Source organism: Lycium barbarum, chromosome 2, assembly GCF_019175385.1.
Source record: "Lycium barbarum isolate Lr01 chromosome 2, ASM1917538v2, whole genome shotgun sequence".
Taxonomy (NCBI): Eukaryota; Viridiplantae; Streptophyta; class Magnoliopsida; order Solanales; family Solanaceae; genus Lycium; species Lycium barbarum.
In genome coordinates, this window is record NC_083338.1 from 119,493,197 (window position 1) to 119,511,782 (window position 18,586).

At 35.8% G+C, this 18,586-nt stretch overlaps 2 protein-coding genes across 5 annotated transcripts; one reads left to right on the forward strand and one right to left on the reverse strand.

Moving 5' to 3' along the window:
- Positions 1–1,073: 1,073 nt before the first annotated feature.
- On the forward strand, positions 1,074–8,773 carry LOC132626925 (uncharacterized). Of its 3 annotated transcripts, none has more exons than XM_060341967.1 (6): positions 1,074–1,370; positions 2,728–3,303; positions 5,185–6,435; positions 6,516–6,592; positions 7,566–8,249; positions 8,335–8,773. In XM_060341967.1, the coding sequence occupies exons 1-5, from the start codon at positions 1,272–1,274 to the stop codon at positions 7,867–7,869; spliced, it is 2,307 nt and encodes a 768-aa protein (XP_060197950.1). In that variant the 5' UTR covers positions 1,074–1,271; the 3' UTR covers positions 7,870–8,249; positions 8,335–8,773. The 3 variants fall into 3 exon arrangements, with proteins under 3 accessions (XP_060197950.1, XP_060197948.1, XP_060197949.1); XM_060341965.1 differs by having other exon boundaries at positions 1,078–1,370; positions 7,563–8,249; XM_060341966.1 differs by having other exon boundaries at positions 1,078–1,370; positions 7,563–8,206.
- Positions 8,774–9,594: 821 nt separating this feature from the next.
- On the reverse strand, positions 9,595–14,104 carry LOC132621638 (uncharacterized protein At4g06598-like). 2 transcript variants are annotated; one of them, XR_009575627.1, is made up of 7 exons: positions 13,863–14,104; positions 12,342–12,819; positions 11,889–12,043; positions 11,217–11,292; positions 10,885–11,011; positions 10,646–10,806; positions 10,302–10,440 (listed from the first exon to the last, which is right to left on the reverse strand). XR_009575627.1 is itself a non-coding variant. In XM_060335977.1 (6 exons), exons 2-6 carry the CDS (start codon positions 12,804–12,806, stop codon positions 10,217–10,219), a joined length of 1,047 nt encoding a protein of 348 aa, XP_060191960.1. In that variant the 5' UTR covers positions 12,807–12,819; positions 13,863–14,086; the 3' UTR covers positions 9,595–10,216. The 2 variants fall into 2 exon arrangements, 1 of the variants encoding a protein (XP_060191960.1); XM_060335977.1 differs by lacking the exon at positions 10,646–10,806 and having other exon boundaries at positions 9,595–10,440; positions 13,863–14,086.
- Between the last annotated feature and the right edge of the window lie 4,482 nt (positions 14,105–18,586).

Sequence of the window (18,586 nt, forward strand, 5' to 3'; positions counted from 1 at the left end):
TAGTGCTTTGTGTTCCTCTTAAAAATGTTGGAATTACCCATCAAAATCCCTAAGCCAGTCCCCAAGGGCCGATCCAGTAGAATAAGGCTAAGGGGTCGTTTGGTTTGTAGATAAAATTATCCCAGGATTATAATTCTGGGATTAATTTATTTCATCTCTTAGGATTAATTTATCGCATCTATCAGATAGGATAAAATAATTCCAAGATTTATGGGATAAGATGGGATATCTCATCTTTAAGTTTGTGATGCACTTTATACTTTGTTTGGTATAAGGTATAAATTTATTTCAGGATAAATTTATACCTTCGATCAAATATGGTATAAAATTAATCCCACAATTAGTACTGAGATATCCCAGCTAATATCGTGTACCAAACTATCCCTAAGGGTTGGTTTGGTCCCTCTGAAAAGTCCCCTTATCCGGTACCCCTAAACTCTCTATTATCAAATCCCCCAAAATTCCTAATCACAACAGGAATTAAAATCAAATTTTAGGTACACGATCAGCTCAGCGCTGTAGAAACCTTTTATCTTATGCGCTTATGCAGTAGAAATCTGAATTAATAGATACGTGAATGCCATACCACACGTGGGTTATCATTAAAAAAAATCTTATTTTTAGGATAAAATTGAGAAACACTAATTATGCAGGGCCTATCCTAGCAATTCATTCATGGGTCATTTGGTTGAGGGTTAGCGTTAGATAGGTATTAATAATATATGTATTAGTTATGAGGTAATATATTTTATGCATAAAGTAATTATTATGGGTTTATTCATGTATTAATTATTTTACCTTTTATTCTGCATAAAATAATACATCAATTCCCTCTTAACTTATATATGTATTAGTTACATAGATTTCTAAATTGCAAACCAAATAATTTTATACGGCTATGAGACGTGGGTTTACTTATAAATGATACTCCCTTCGTTTCAATTTACGTAAATCCATTTGATTGTGCACGAAATTTAAGAAAGAAGAGAAGACTTTTAAATTTGTGGTGTTAAATGAGTCACATGTGATTTGTGCGGCTATAAATTATTTCATAAACGTAAATTATTTTGAATTATAAAAAGAAGTCATTCTTTTTAACACACATTAATAACAAAATAGGTCCATATAAATTAAAACAGTGGTATATAATATATAACCCATAAGGCTAATCCCTGTAACACCATCTCCCAAAGCATCATTTTGGGCGCCAAAAGTCGCAAGTCGCAAAATCCTCTCTTCTAGGGTGACATTTTTGTGTCTACTCAGTTGTGATGGGTTCAAAGAGAAAATCAAAGAGCTGCAACCATTTTCAAAGCTGTGATGATTCTTGCATTTTCCAGCATCTTATCTCGGTCCTTCAACTTCCACAGGTGCTTTTACACTTTCATTTCATTTGTCCTTTGTTTGCCCTTTTCCCTAATTTCTGCTTAAAGGGGTTTTTTTTTTTTTTTTTTTTTTTTTTTTTAAATTTCCCTCTTGGGGGTTATCTAGAAGTGGGGTGGGGAGATCACATATTGTGTATTAGTTGTACTTACGCATTACTGCCTTGCTTTTTTTGTTATAATCTCTCTCCATTAAATATATAATCTATTTATGTGTCATCTTTTACTAAGGGTAAAATGGGAACAAAATAATTAATTGTGCCTTGAACTTCTAAACCACGACATATAATTTGAGACGGAGGGAATATTTATTATAGTTCATTTGAAGCTTGCACATGTAAGTGTTTATTTGTTTTCTATTTTTCAATCTACTTCTGTTTTTATATCTCTTTGTTTGGTTTTCTAATAATATCTCGTTCAATGGGCTTCAATGTACTTGAGACTTGGTTATTTAGCTTCTTTGCAGCATACGTTTGTATTCTTTTATCTTCATTCCTTTGTTGAGAAAATGGTCAATTTTGTGGGTTTAATTGAGATGTAATATGTTTGAAATGGTTGTGGATTGCATGGTGAACTCATTCATAATTTGCTAGCTTGGCCGTAGATTTACTTGTTTGTCGGTAGAAGCATTAGGAACACTTTATATTCGGATTTTGTAGAAAGCAAGTATTGAATTTTCTATGTGAAGTTCAAAATTTAAGTTTTTGGATGCTTTGATGGTTCAAGAAAAGTTTGTATCTTTTTCTACTTCAGTTTATGTATTTTTTGGCTTAAGATGGAAACTGGACACAAACTCGTTTTCTTACTTTAGTGCTATGAACGAATGTTGGACCCCTTAGCATTGTCGGTTATCTCCATCTTAACTATTTTTAGTGGCAAACTACAAATCTAGTAGATTCAGTGGCAATGTTCTACTCCCAAGAAAAATTGGAGAGGAAAATGGAAAAGCTCTCAGGAATATGGAATGAGTGTGAATATACACAGACATTACATACATTATATGGAAAAAAAAAGAAAAGAAGAAAAACTCGTGCATTGTGCGAAAAGCCTATCAAAAGAAAAAAAAAGAAAGAATAAACTGGTAAAATTGGAATTAAAGGTGAAACAATGTGAAAGTCAAGTCTTCAGTTAACTTCCAAGTACTACTTATCTTTGGTACAACTGGGACTCTTCAAATTTACTGAATTAAATGTACACTACTGCCTTGTTAAGTGTTTTTCTTAATGTATTCTTTAAAATGCTTGTTGATTGAAAGATGTTTTGACTAAACTAGTCTGCAGTTGATATATATTTTACTTTTCTCTTTTGGCTTTAATTTAGTGTGTCCCATTCATCCATCTTGCAGGGTGTGAACTTACCTGTCTTGAAAAGTTTGTATGGTCTGCTTATCCATTTCTCCTTGAACTCACTACAAAATCCAACATACAAACTTGATTTTGATGATTTGGATATGGAAATTGATCACAATGGGTTTAAGGCATCATCAAAAGATATAGAGACCCTCTCTGGGATTTTATTTGAAGAAATGTTTGAGAGGTTTGACCATTTATTCTCTGCTCCCCATGATACTTCTGTGAACAATCAGAGACAAGGTATTTTGCAGCAGAATATGTCCAAAGATGCTGAAACGTTTTATTTGCTGCTGAGGTGTTGTATGGTCACCTTAACCTTGCTTGTGTCCCAACACAATTTTCTTTTAGAAAAAGGGAAGGTCCTTTTGATGTTGCTCCGGAAGTTATGTTCAATAAACACATTTGGGGCAGGAAGTAGGAAGGAAATTACTTTTCAAAAATCAGTTTCACGTGCATGCACATCTGAGGATAATGATTGCAGAACGACTTCCACAGAGGACATTGTTGCATCACTCCAAATCATTGAGCCATCTGATGTTCACACTTCTTTCTTGTGTGGGACATTTGAGGTAATTTGCTTATTTATCTCTTGTTGGTTGGTAGAAGGATCTCGATTTGTGCATCTCGTTTGTGATGAGATAAATCTTATGCTTCCTTGTCTGTCAAAATATAATATGATTCACCATTAATAAGGTCTGAGTGAGTGACTGACTCAGTGTGTCTTCACTTATATCGCTAGCACTACAATAGGGAGGTAAAGGAATAAAGGCTGATTAAATCCCTCATGAGCAAACGAGAGTGTAAGGTTAACATAGGTGTTGTAGGGTGTTTTTAGTTAAGTCAGTGGCATGTCTAAGCTAAAATGTTGATAATGCAGGCTGCATTTTACGATACTGGATATACTATATTTTTTTTTGGCCATGGATATACTATATTACATCTCAAAGAAGTATCGTGAGCACTGTTTTCTCACAAAGCTTGTATATGCATAATATTGTTGAAAACTGAATGAGTGTCTAGATATTGGATAGAAGTGCACAACTTTTATCCCCATGCAATGTTAAAATTGTTAGTGTACAGTGACGAAATTACTTAACACTTCCATATTTAATAAGTTTCTTGCCATGTTCATTCATTTGGGAGAGAGAGGAATCGAAAGAGAAAAAAGGGTAGGTCACTATCTTTCAGTTGAATCTATAACACAAGTCAGCATGCATATGAATTATGATACACAAATTCTTCTTAAACGGTCAGACTTTCTCACTGTTTCTTAAGAGAAGTTCTTTCAGTGCTCTATATCTGTTTCTTGTTGGAGTGTATGAGGTACAAGTATTGCCAGCACCTTCATTTGATCTATAAAACATCTTGTTTCATTATCAGCGATACATCCATCAGTCTTTTTTTTTTGGGTTTACTGTTGTCCTTGCCTCAGAAAAGTAGTTTCAAGTACCTTGGGTCTATCATGCAAGGCAGCGGGGAGATTGACGATGATGTCACACATCGTATTGGGGTAGGGTGGATGAAATGGAGGCTAGCTTCAGGAGTGCTATGTGACAAGAAGGTGCCACCACAACTGAAGGGCAAGTTCTACAGTGTGGTGGTTAGACCGGCTATGTTGTATGGGGCGGAGTGTTGGCCAGTTAAGATCTCTCACGTTCAAAAGATGAAAGTTGCCGAGATGAGAATGTTGAGATGGATGTGTGGGCACACTAGGAGCGACAGGATTAGAAATGAGGCTATTCGGGATAAGGTGGGAGTGGCCTCGGTGGAAGACAAGATGCGGGAAATGCGACTGAGATGGTTTGGGCATGTGAAGAGGAGAGACATAGATGCCCCAGTGCGGAGGTGTGAGGGGTTAGCCATGGATGGTTTCAGAAGAGGTAGGGGTAGGCCAAAGAAATATTGGGGAGAGGTGATTAGACAGGACATGACGCAGTTACAGCTTACCGAGGACATGACCTTAGATAGGAAGGTGTGGAGGACCCACATTAGGGTAGAAGGCTAGTATATAAGTCTCGTTATCTTTCCTTATTAGTAGGCGCATTAGCGCATTATAATTTCTTGTGCTTTGATTTATGTTATTATTTGCTACTTTCTGTACTTTGATTACTCTATTTTATCTGTGCCGCTTTCGTGATTTGCATTTCCATATCGCTTTGAATTCCTTGATTATCCTGTTTTACTGTGTCGCTTGCATTATTTCATTGCAATATCGTTTTAAATCTTTTAACCTTATCTGACCCCCTTTTTATGCTTCTATTGAGCCGAGAGTCTCTCGGAAACAACCATCCTACCTTGGTAGGAGTAAGGTCTGCGTACATTATACCCTCCCCAGACCCCAAGATGTGGGATTTCACTGGGCTGTTGTTGTTGTTGTCCTTGCCTCATATGTTCTGTACTTAGGACATCTGCTTTAAGTTACCCCCTTACTGCGGAAAATGTGTATGCAGGTTTTTGTGGATGAGCTTCTGGTGCATGGACAGTTGAGACAGTACTTTAAGCTTATTGATTCTCTAGCTTCTTCTGCTGAAATTATATTCACACCTCAGTCCGGTCAGGGAGATATAGGAATAGTACTGGAAGTTTTGTCTAGGTACTTCTTAATATCGTGGTCTGATGAGCATAGGTCTGGAGATCATCTTAACAGATTATTATTGGTAAACAATGAATATTTCAAATCTTCATTAAAAGCTCATGAATTGAGTCTGACTGCAGCCATATCGTTGCTTCTCAACCCCATCATTCTTTCTGCCCCAAAACTAATGCAAGCACAATTGATTTCAATGATTTATGAGGCCACCTTTTTGTGGGTGGATATGCGAAATCGTAAGACAAATCACAGACCTCTCAACTTCTTTCTCTCACTGTTTGAAAAATCAGTAGCTTTATACATGAAGCATATGTCCCTGTTTCAATTTGACTGTCGATCTTCATTTGTTAGTAATTCTTCTACCAAAAGTGCAGAAGTGAAGGGCATTCATTCCCTTTTTGGATCGTGTATATTAGCAAGCACAAGAAAGGAGATCAATAATTTAATTTTGAAGTTTGAGGATTCATCACAATCTCACTTTCTTAAACTTTTTTTTGAAATGAAATCTGACCTGATAAGTTCCTGTATAACATATTTGAAAGAGAGTCGGTATCTTCTAGACAAATCCTGCCAAGATGAGATTATATCCACCTTAAGCTGCCTAATTCTAAGAGCTTCGGACAGTTTCGAGGAGAATGCAATTGTGGATGCAAGTCTGGAAGATATTTGTCTTCTGGTTTCTACACTGAAGTTAATGAGCTCTTCCTTGTTGCAAGTTGTCTGGTGCCTCAGATGCGACTTGAATTCCGATTGTCCAAAAACCTTGAAAGATTTTTCATCCTGTAGGGAATACAATTCTATCTTGGGAATAATTGACTGTTTTAGAGAGCTCAGCATATACAGTTCAGTCCAAAATTTATCACGCCAAATGATGGAAATAGACTCTGAGAAGCACAAAGTTTCCAAGATGATGTTTCTGCATTTTTCAGGATTGCTCTCATTCAGTTTCTTTAAGAGGCTTGATTGTTTAGCAAAAGGCTGCTTGTTTAATATTATAGCTCTGCTGAATTTATTCATCTTTGAAGAAGGTAATTTGGATATACTGCAGTCACTAGTTGATCCAACTCCAGACTCCTTTTCATCTGGATTATCTGCTGTTAGAATCCAGGAGGTCAGACTTAATTCTTTTTTGCTCTTGAAAGAATATATGGCTTATATTACTTAATAACAAGCTGTTAGTTCATAATACAGGCTGTAGTGGACAAGAGATCTAGCCTTGTGGTTGCATCAAAGTTTCAGAAGGCAAGGACCCTGCGTTCAAGTTCAAGGTACTGATATAGTACCATCACCATGTTTCATTTATGAGCTTGCGGCCATATGTTTGCCTGCTTCCACTTTTCTTGTACTAAATCTGCATTTGCATGAAATCTGGCTAACTTTGAGTAAAGACCCATGTAGGTACCTTGCATTTTGAAGAACATACTTTAAATGTACTCTCAAGCTTCCATGTGGACTGACCAGCTTTGGAACGTTCTTCTTGACTTCTGCTATTTAAGTTAAATTAACATTTACGTCCCTCTATAAGACCTAAGGTTTATGGACATATTATACGCGCTTTCTGTCCCACAATCTGCCGTACCTGTAATGCCATTAGATTTATGCATTAGGTAGATCTCCTGATGTAGAGAACTCCGTTCAAATCCTGCCTTTTGATATCTAACTTGTGTGTTGATCATATTCCTTATTTTCTCTGACACCTATAAAACAAAGCAATTCCTTATTTTCTCTAGCATTATTTTCTGTTGTTCTCTGTGGAAAACCGATGGTATAGTCATGCCCTGAACCGATCGTAGATGCACCAGTTCGTAGATGTGAATTCTTTGTGAGTGAAGGTGTTAAGAGGGATGAGGTAGACCTAAGATCACTTGGAAATACCTACAAAAAATCACTTGGAAGAAAGTTGTCTCGAAGAACCTATAATTTCTTGGGATCCATGGAGGCTTAGCGAAAGACAGGGCACAAAGGAAGAAAAAATCTATATAGGAGATACCTAGTAATAGAGAACATGTGTTAGTCATGTTATCACTTTTACTTTATTCCTGTGGCTTTCTAGGAGATGTTTAGCCTTTGGGAAATTTGTATGGGACTTCTAGTACTGTTTATTTTTATTTTCTTAAAATTGAAGTTCTGGCTGCTGCATTTTATGTTTTGTACTTCGTAGTTATCTTATTCATGCTTACCTGTCTCCTTCCTCCTTTAAGCCTCCCTCTTACCTTATTCTCTAACTGATAAACATAGAAGGAAGGGAGACAGCTCAGCGATAAGCACCTCTGAGCTTGATAACAAAGAAGATGTTGAAGCAATGGAAGAGGAGATGGAGGAAACAACCAACGGGAAGATATTTCTTAAATGCAGATTGCAAGCTGGACAAGTCCCCGATTTTGATGACTTAGCTGATTTTGTTGAGTGCAAGAAAGGAAAGGACTACTCTTCCTGGCTAAAGAATCGCCAACAATATCGAAAGTTGAAATGTGACAAGATTGCACTGTTAAGGTGGAAAAAGAAGAAGAAATGTTGGAAAGTCATGAAAAGGAATAAACCTTGAATTAACTTGAAGAGTTTTCCTCGGAAAGAGAACTGGCGAGTTGAGCTTCATTGCATTGACCTGAACATATGTTAGGATATCGCCTGCTGGATATTGGCTGTAGAATGATGTTTTAACAAGGCTTTTCTCAGTGCATGTAAGAAAATTGCTTAAAGAAGGTATCTGATGTCTGCGGCCTCATTTAAGTAGGGTGAAATCTGAAGACTGATGTGCTTGGAAGTCGGATCCTAAAAGTTAATGGAGCTTCTTTTTGTCCTTATTAAGGCGATGTAATGGCCATAGAATCCAGGAAACTGCCTCTGCAACATGATTAAGTTGATAGTACGTCTTGATTGAGGTATAGCAGAGTTTTAGCTTGCTGAACTTTAACTTGGATCAAGGTACTAGACGTTTTTACTGATAAATTCATTCTGATTTTGTGCTTCCCTTTTATTAATGTCTTCTTTTATATTTCATTTTCTCTAGAGCACCCCGAAGTTCTGATAAAGGAGCTGGGAGGTGTTTACAGGATCTTCAACCTGCTCTGTTCTTGCCTCCTAATGCAGAAGCAACATTGTGAGAATGTTGAATTCATCTCTATATTTCCCTTTCTCGGTTGTTTCATCAAGAGGGTAAACTGAGGAAATTATGAATGTGTATGGCTCTTCTAAATTGACCATAAGAGCTTGTATTATAGGATCATGCTTGAAAGGTGCAGAACTTCTGTAATATTCCACCATCATTGGTACTTTTGTTGTGTACATTCATGTAAAATTTCTATAATTTTGGAAGGTGAGGTTCGATTACCTTAGAGTAATATTCCTTTTTCTTTCCTACTGATTCTGCCATGTTAAGTTAAAGAGATGGCAAAACATTGGAACACTGAGTTTAATGGCACTGCAGTTTTCAATTAGGCCTGGTAAAATGAGTAAATGTCTTGTAATTGTATGCTAATCTGCCAAAACCTTTGGACCATTTGCTCATTTTGCTGATCCTACTTTCAGCCTGATATTGGTTTGCAAAGTGTATCTTGTAGGAAATGTATTGCGTCAACTGATTTAATCTTGTCTGAAGGCTAGGAAACGAAGGGGCATAAAATAAATTGGCAGGAGTTTCAATTTCCTTGTTTGTTTTGACAAAAGATAGGAGGACATTGGGGAAGTGTATTTTGCTCTTGCCCCGGAAATTAACTAATTGTATCGTGTTGATAAAATTATCAAATATTCATCTTCTTGTCTCACTAATATTTCACCCCTTTTAGGATGAGAACAATACGATCTCCTTGTTTTCTGTTGGGACTCCAAGCAAGAGAATGAATGTGTGAAGGTGAATATTACATAAATTAGAAACACCATAGTGACAACATCAATATCAAGTTTGAGGAATAAGCAAGAAATTTATTGGAATTTGCATTAATACAAGAACCATCTCTACTAGGGGTGGGCATGGAACGGTATTGAAAAGTTCGGTAAGGTAATTTCGGTTTTCAGTTTTTAAAAATACTATACCATTACCATACCAAATTAATTCGGCATGGTTCGGTATTTTTAAGTTCGGTTTTGGTATTTTTCGGTACGGTAAATCGGTAACTATAGTTTGTTCGACTTCGACCTACATATACTTATATAATAGATAATTACGACTTCAGCTACGTCTCAATTATATTGTACCAACATCTTACACATGTAAATATATTCAAAAGAAGCACAATTAATCTCTTTCGTAAATCAATTACACAAAAGGGCATTTCAATTAACATAGATTAATCAAAATTTCAACGTTTAAACAATTAATTTTGTACTAATACTTGTTTATATATTTGTTAGTATTAAAATACTAATACATATGACTTCGGTATGGTATTCGGTATTTCAGTATATTATTTATAAATACCGAATACCACACCGAATACCGAACTTTTTAAAAATGCATACCAAATACCGTACCATGTACCATAATATCAAAATCACGGCATAAAAAATTTCGATTTCGGTATAGTAATCGGTATATATCATACCATTCCCACCCCTAATCTCTACTCTGCATGTTAATCATGTCACATGTGAGAAACCTGAAAGCAAAATGGATGGTCACCGTAGTCACAGTTTACAACAAACCTCACAGCTATATCTGCACAATTATTGTTTTTTTAAAAAAAAACCCCAGAGGCCTATGGTTCAGTCAGGACTAGGCTGTTAACGAAGTAGAAGCCTAAAAATATACTACAATGCAGGGCAGAATTTTCAATCATCTTACTGACCCCGTCAGTTTCTGTAGTAATACCAAATCGCGATATTTGAAGATGAAAAAGGGAAAAAAAGATTAGAGACATTCCACTTGGTGGTTGTAAAAAAATGAGTCTCCTTTTTTACATCCTGACTGAACCAGTGACCTGCCTGCTGGAACTGGCTTCATTGTTCTTGATAGAGAGGTTGGCAAATTGGGCTTCGAGATCTCTGCTTTTGTTTCGACGATGTTTAGAGTGGTTCTGCTGCTGCGGCGGCTGCTGATGCTGTTGTTGCAGTTGTTGCCTCTGCATCTGATACAGAGTTTGTAACCTTGTGAGTTCCCTCTCCAACATCTCTTGCTCCACTGCATCAAATCAAACATGTTCTTAAGTTTTGCATCAAAACAACTAAAAAATATGATTGCTTAACATATCGGAAACAACCTTTCTACCCCCACAAAGGTAGGGGTAAGGTCTGCACACACCCCACCCTCCCCACAGCCAGGGAATACCCTGGGCAAAAAATTATAGGGTATATTTAGAGTAAATTTTCTATGTTTATGTACATACATTAACTTTTGAACACCCTGAACAAATACAAAAGACTAGCTCAAGTGATTCAGTTGTTTTTTCCAAACACCCTGAATGAAAATCCTAGATCCGCCACTGCCCACAGACCACTTGTGGGACTATACTGGGTATGTTGTTGTTGTCCTTGTCCTTGTTGCTCGCTTATCATACATATGAAGGAAATGGTGAGTAAATTATAAGGTTGTAAACCGTAAAAAGAAGATAAGAAACATTCATACAATGTTTGATGAGCTGCTCCTGTGATAAGCTATCCAAACGCTGCCTGAGGGCTCTATTCTCCATGCTCAGTATAATATTCTGTTGGTCAAGAAATTCAAGCTCTGCAGACAGCTCTGATCCTTCTGCCTGAAATCTCACCAAATACAAATAAGTTACAACTGTAGCCCCCTCTTTTCTTCCCCCGCCCTCTCTCTTTGAAAGTAAAAACATTAAGAGAAAGTGCAAATACAAAGTGAAATAATGATGTCTTGTATTCATTCCATAATGGGAGCACTAGTTTTATTGTGATTGTCAATATCAATGTTTCACAAATAGTGGAGTAGTGCATTACCTGCAAAGCTTGAACTGTTCTTTCAAGTTCAGCTATGTGCTGAAGTTTCCTGACACGCGATCGGTGAGCAGATTGCCTGCATGGATTATGATTTATATAGAATCATGTTATTTAACGACGTTACATTGTTCCACTATCAACTAAGTTACTACCTTGAAAACAAAGAAGTCTAAACTATTCAAATACTATACTTTTTGTTCTGAGTTAGAAAAAGAAATTGGAAGAAGATGTATGTTATGCATGTAGTACATGAAGGGAAGAAATAATACTTCTTGGAATTACGTTGAAGCACTGTATTACACCGAAAGTATGATATACAGAGATCATTAAAGGAAAAAAGAAGACAAAGTTGAACAAAATGCTCACTGTTTGGTTACCTTGAAAGAAAAGAAAAAGAAAAGAAAGATTTTTTTATATTTTTTATTTTTTTATTTTTTGCACTTCTCCTATGATTGGTTAACACAAAAATTGTAACAAAAATAGTTACTAAAAAAAATTTCCATAAGGCCTTCCTGATAAATTAAAACTTGCAGATATTGTAGGAAATCTGAAAGAAAAATGATCTCTTCTTATTTTAAACTCTTCTTTTTCTTTTAAAGAAAGGTTTTCAAGAAAATAACTTATCTTTTCCTTTATTGCAACAAACTTGTCAATATTCAAAGGAAACCTTACTGTTTAGAACGTTTTGCATCTGCCTTGGACATGGAATGTTTGGCTTGTACATTGTTTGATCTTTCACTAGAGCCCTCTTGGTTTTGTGAATTATTCATCTCTCTGTTATGCTTCTCATGGGATACAGATGCCGCACCATTCACTTCCTGAGCAGCCTATGAAGAAGGCCCTGATTAATTTCCGAAATGTCTTGATCGAGTATTCACATAGTATTAAGGGCTTGTTTCATTTTTGTCCAGTCGGCCGAAATTAACTATGGGCGCTAGTCAAAATATACAAAACCTATATACTGATTATGTATATTTATATTAATATGCATATATTTTGTGTATACAACATGTATATTATATGTGTATTTATACTTAATATACAAAACCTAAACATTTGTTGGCTATTGTCCTTTTGAGTGGTCCAAAAATGTAGTTATACCATTAAATAATGTAGCTAATTTACCTTATTAAATTTCTGCTCATGGGAAGAACTTGGCTTTGTATCATAGGAAACTGCACTCAAATCTTTGTAACTCACATAGTTAACTGAACCCCAGGAAGCTCCTACATTTACATTCTTATTTTTTGCTTCTTCCCTCGTGTTTAACCTCTCTGCAGCTGCACCTAAGTATGCAAAAGTGTCACTTGCTGAACGTCGATGATGACCTTTGTGTACAACTGTCGTCGTCTCTGGAGGTTCATTCAAAAGGTCATCAAGCCAAGAAGGTTGCTCCTCTATAAGAAAGCTCTCCGAGTTACACCGATGATGGTGGCTACTCAATCCCTCGTTAGGCTTTGCTTTTCCCTTTGATCCGTCCATATTTTGATCTGCATAGGACTGGAGAAAGGGAGAAGTCGAGTCCATTATCGACTGCTTGTTCGAAAAGGAGAATTTTTTCAAGCTTGATGAACCATTTAAACTCTCCATTTCAAAGGAAAATCTGCAAAGGGATCAATGTTTTGAAGTGATTAATTGAAAACAAAAGGTTTGCTATGAATACCTTCTAAATGATAATAAGATATAACAATTTGTTTGCTACATGGATAGGGAAAAGAAAAAGATGCCTTTGGCATAACAACTACTAGCCTCGAAATCTTCCTTTATTTTACATGCACATTAATTTTGCTCTAGGCAAATCTTGAGATGCTGAAAGAAAATTAAATAACAATCCTAATTTGAAGCCAAAATAAGATTAAATCTAAAGCAAACAACGTCAGGGTCATGGTTCTTTCCATCATGGAAAATTTATTTATAAGGTAAACAATTTTATTAATGCAGTGGAGATCCCCGTATACAAGTAGAATACCAAAAAGTAGAGATCGGCAATCAAAGAAAAAAGATAAACAAGCTGATATAGACAGAATTGTGCAGCGGCAAATCCAAATGCATGTTGGCAAATTCGGTACAACCTAGAGTTTTGGTATCGAACCCTATATGTGTGTGAGTGTGTGTGAATAAAAAGTATAGGTTGAATAAAAAATGCAATTCAAAAATACACTCTTCAACTCACAACTTTTCCTCACCTTTAGGATGAAAGGACAATGCTTGAGAGAATTCAAAGCAACCATTTACAAATCAAAAAATGGGTAGAGCCTGATGCACTAAGCTCCCGCTGAGGGGGGTCCGAGAAAGTGCCGGACCACAAGGGTCTATTGTGTGCAGTCTTAACCTATTTCCATGACTCGAATCCGTGACCTCTCGGTCACATGACAGTAACTTTACCGATTATGTCAAGGCTCCTCTTCTAAACCGACCATTTATAAATCAAGTGATCAAAAAGGAGGAAATTTCACAATCAATTCTTCACATGGTATACTTTTGAATTCTATACATTAACCAAACATCCATGCCAACAAGCAAACAATTCACAATTCTTACAAAACTAAAAACAACCCTATTCAAAACAACATGCAAAAAAAGAACAAAAGAAAAGAGGTAAATTACAATCTGAATCAGAAAATAAAGATAAAATTTTTGAATTACCGAAGAGGGATGTAACCCCAACGTGGGGGTCTCAGAGAAGAAGTGAAGTTGAGAGACCCCACTCTTTGGTCCTCAAACTTATATGTTCATTTGCATTTGCTTTTTGATTGTTCTGGTTTGGTTCAACAGTTTGTCATCTTCTTGAAACTCAATGGGGCAAAATGAGAGAAAGAGCGCACTTTACGTAACCAAAGGTAAAGGGATCCTACCACGTATTATCAACGTAACATGGAAAAAATTCAGCTTATTTTTTGTTTTCATTTATAATTGTCGACTACAATCACTCTCTTTATTCTTTTTCTTTTCTCCCTTTTTTAGTTTTAACTTCGAGTCTCACGTAAGAGTGTCAATGGTTCGGACGACCGGTTATTTTATAAAATTTATACCATATCAACTTTTTTATTATTTTATTTTGTATAATTAAAATTAGACTTTTCAAAACCATTTCAATCATGTCGATTTCTCTTCGCCATTTTCATTTTTTTTTTCAAATCTTCATGTTAGAGTCAATAGACATTTGTACTATTTGAAAGATGATTAATCGACCACGAAAGATGACAGTAATAGAGATCCATATCACTGTTACACAATACTGCATTTATTTTTTAACCAAAGACAAAAAAACTTAAACGACACGAGTGAAAAGATATTATACTCAGATTAATTAGCTGATAAGATATTTACTATAGGAAAGATATATAATACCTTGTGGCTCGTTACTCAATATTGCTGAAATACCAAGTGGCTTACAACTCAAGATTTTAGAACTAATTTATTTTCAACATGAATAGTACAATAGTTTTGTTACACCCTGTACCTTTGTACGTTAAGCATCTTCATGAATTTGTTGTTATAGTTTTGGAGAGTGGAATTATCTTCAAGGTTATATAAGATTAGACGTGTTCATCTTGAGTATACGAGGGTTTAAGTTCACGTTTGGCATGTGTTGGAAGGATTAGAGGATAAATGAATCAAAGAAGATACGTTTCGACGAAGTTCGGGAAGCGTAAGGCATTAAAGGCTATTCGCCCGAAGATACGTGTTTGGACTATTCGTATCTACCAGAGTGGCATGTGTTGGAAGGATTAGAGGATAAATGAATCAAAGAAGATACGTTTCGACGAAGTTCGGGAAGCGTAAGGCATTAAAGGCTATTCGCCTGAAGATACGTGTTTGGACTATTCGTATCTACCAGAGTGGAATAGCTGTAGTAGTAAGACGTTGTAAAGAGAAAAATAAGGGTCCCTGTCTTACTTCTTAATGGCGTCTCTTAGCTGCCATCTTGGGAGAATTGTTCGCGTTGGCCTTCAACAACTTGCTGGTTGATACAGCATTTGATGTGATCTGCGTCGCAGATCATGGTCGCATATGGGGGTCAAGGCAGAGGAAGTTTCTGAAAATGATCTGCTAGGTCATCTGCGGCCGCAGATGAGTATTTGCGACGTAGATGCCAGCACAGATCAAAGTCGGTGGCCTACTTTGGTTGATATATTTTCGTTGAAAGCCTCATTTAACATCATTTTTTCTATATCTCTCTAATCCAAAATACTCCCTAGAGACCCCCAAACCCTCTCTCAAGCCTAAGGAACATAAGTTAAGTGGTCCAAGCCCAAATCCAACTCTCCAAAGGTGAAAGATCATAGTAAAGGTTTTGGGTGCAAGTTAAAGTCTAAGTTCTTGTTGTTGTTGCTGAGTTTGAGGATTTTTATAGGTGAAGAAAGCTCAGCAAAGGTAAGATTTAACCTCTCCTCTATGTATTTGGAGTGTTAGAAGTCATGAATAAGCTAGTTGGTTGAAGAATCACAAGGGAGAAGGTGAAAACCATACGTTAGATTGTCTTTGTGTACTGACTTGGGTTGAAGTTGTGTTGATGGGATTTTGTGGCTGGAAATGTTTAGTTTAGCTTGTATATATTGTGTTGAATGTTGTTCTTGTGTTGTTGGTTGATTGGAAGTCATGGAAGTAGGGAAAACTATGGGAAGATGCAGTCCAAATTCGTTTAGAATATGTCTAACGTTCATTAGTTGGCATTGAGAGTATAGTGACGTTAGTATCATACTTGTGATTGTAGATTTTGCTTAAGAGGAAGCTAAGCCTGGGCGCTTACGAGAGGAGTTGATATAAGGTATGTATAAAGAACCTCACAAAATCACCTGATTTTATTAATAATCAAACAAATTCTATCAGAATACTTGGTGATGGTCACATCCTCATGCATTCTAAAATATTCAAAATTCTTTTTAACTCAACATCTGATTCTTGTTTGACTCGTTCACTTTCTTGATACTCTTTTTAACTTTTTTCCGAGTTTCTTTTCTTCATATCATTTGTATATAACAATCAAGTAATTTGTTGCACAGTCCTTCATGTAATTAAATCAGGTTCAACCAGGAACCGTATTTGTGGTTATTGAAGGGTGCTAATACATTCCCTTTAGAATAATTTGAAGCTTTATCTAGAACTGCACCAGCTCTATAAGCCACACATGGAGTGTGTCAAAACATTGCTTCAGATCATATATATAGATACCTTAATATACCTTAAATGAGAGGCGGCGAATCCTCCACTCTAATTAACCTTGTCTGGTTCCATAAATTATGTACTGTTTTAACTAGTGAAAAAGAGGATGCAACAAGGATCATGGTTAATTAGTAGATCTGTTCTGAGAAGGAACACAAAAGGGCGGTGATTGAAGTTTGCCGTTGATAGAGGAAGCGAATCATTACTGCGCTCGGCTACCATCAAAGAATTTAGAGTAATTTGGTTCTCTATTGATCTATGATGCATTTGATATACACTTGTCACTTGTGTAGTTTAAATAGGCTAGTACATAAGAGATGAGGTTAAGTCCTAAAAAGTACAGGAGTGTATATGAGCTATGAACATTGACTGACCCACGTAGGCCCATGTGTGTTGGCGCTTGAACACCCATTAATACTTCCAACGTGAGACCCCATAAATGTATATAGCAAATTGATAAAAGAAAATGTAACAAATAAAGAGTTAAGCATCCAAAAAGCACAAACAGGTGCCGAGTTCTTTGATTGGAACGGTAGTAGATGAGTCTGTTTAGCCTAGTTGATGGGAGATCAATTCCTATAACTTGCATTATAGTACTATTTTCAGCGATTTTCCTTTCCCTTTCCTTCTTTTTTTCTCCTCTTTATTTGATTACTTTTGTAGTTTTTTTTTTTTTTTTTTTTTTTTAATTTAAATTTCATTCTTAATACTGGAATCTGCTGCTTGTATGACTTTTGAGGCAACTTTCCCTTTCCTTTTCGCTTTCTCATGTAAACTACAGTTTAACATTGTTTTCTTTTAAAAAATGTTTATTACTTTTTGAAGATAAATAACATTATACAATTTATGTCTTTTAAATATGTAGTTGTTTTGCAAATAAAATTAGTGTAAGCAATGATTCTGGTATTTATTCATTTCCAAAATATAAGACATCGAGAATCATTGCGTATTGAATGATATCTTTTTTTGTTTGTTAATAAAAATGAAAATAATATCTATATCTTTTTTTTTGTTAATAAATAATATTACTATAGTTTACATTAAAATATTTCTATTATCAGTTTAAAAAACAATTCTGCACTTATACTTTGTAGTGGCAGTGATTATGTTATTAGTCAAATATAAGCTTTAAAATGATGATTCAAAATTTATATTTTTGAAGTTATAGTGATTTTTTTACCTATATATCTATACTTTGATACAATATGCCATTCTAAATATAGCGAGCATTCATTACTTTAAAATTGTGGGTCGGCCATTGACTATGAAGCCTATCTCAACTATGAGACTCAATTTAAAAATGCAAACACAATTTGAGAATAACTATATAGCTATCCTTTATCATCTAATCCCAGCAGTTTCAACATGTGTCATACCTTATGTTGAGTGAGCTTGACAAAGTCAAGCAGTTCGTTGATGGAATAATATCTTAATTAGTTGACAAAGTCAAACAAGGATATGAATTTTTGGGTCTCTTACTTGGCTTATGCGTCTCTTGCTTGTATTATTCCCAGTTCGATGGTCAAAAGTGGTTATTTTCAAGTTCTAGACTCACTCTTACTCTTTGTACATAGTTCATATGTCAGTACTCACTTGAACCATTTTGATGAGTATTATGTTTTAAACTTGTTTTTGGGCAATGCTCATTTTTTGTTTATGAATGGATTTTACTACATAAAAGAAATACGGTGATATAGGTTGTTTAATTGGCATCACTTCGCAAAATGTAAACCTAGAAATTCTTGAAATGGATAATGGACCAAGAATATCCATGATAACATGAGAAAGAGGCAATGATGTTGTAATCTGTTTGCCTCTCTTAAACGTGGGTAAAAAGGGAGGGTAGAAAAAAAGTAGGTTATGCAATTAACGGTCGAAGTGTGTGACCATCTTATTTAAAAGCTTAAGTTGTTAGCGAAAACACATTTTTAATGCTTAATTATATTCTCAACACGTCTCTTTACATGTGGGCCTAAGTTTTTTCCATGGACCAAGCACGTGGAAGTTTTTCTTGATAACAGGTTGATGCGATTCGGTCCTAGGACCTTGCCTGCTCTGATACCATGTTGAGGTATGTGACCATCTCATCTAAAAACTTAATTGTGTCAGAGAAAAACCCATCCTAATTATTTTGTACTAATATTGGCCCCCCATATTAAATTGTCCATGCACCAAATATTCAGCCCTAGGCGTAAGGTGTGGTG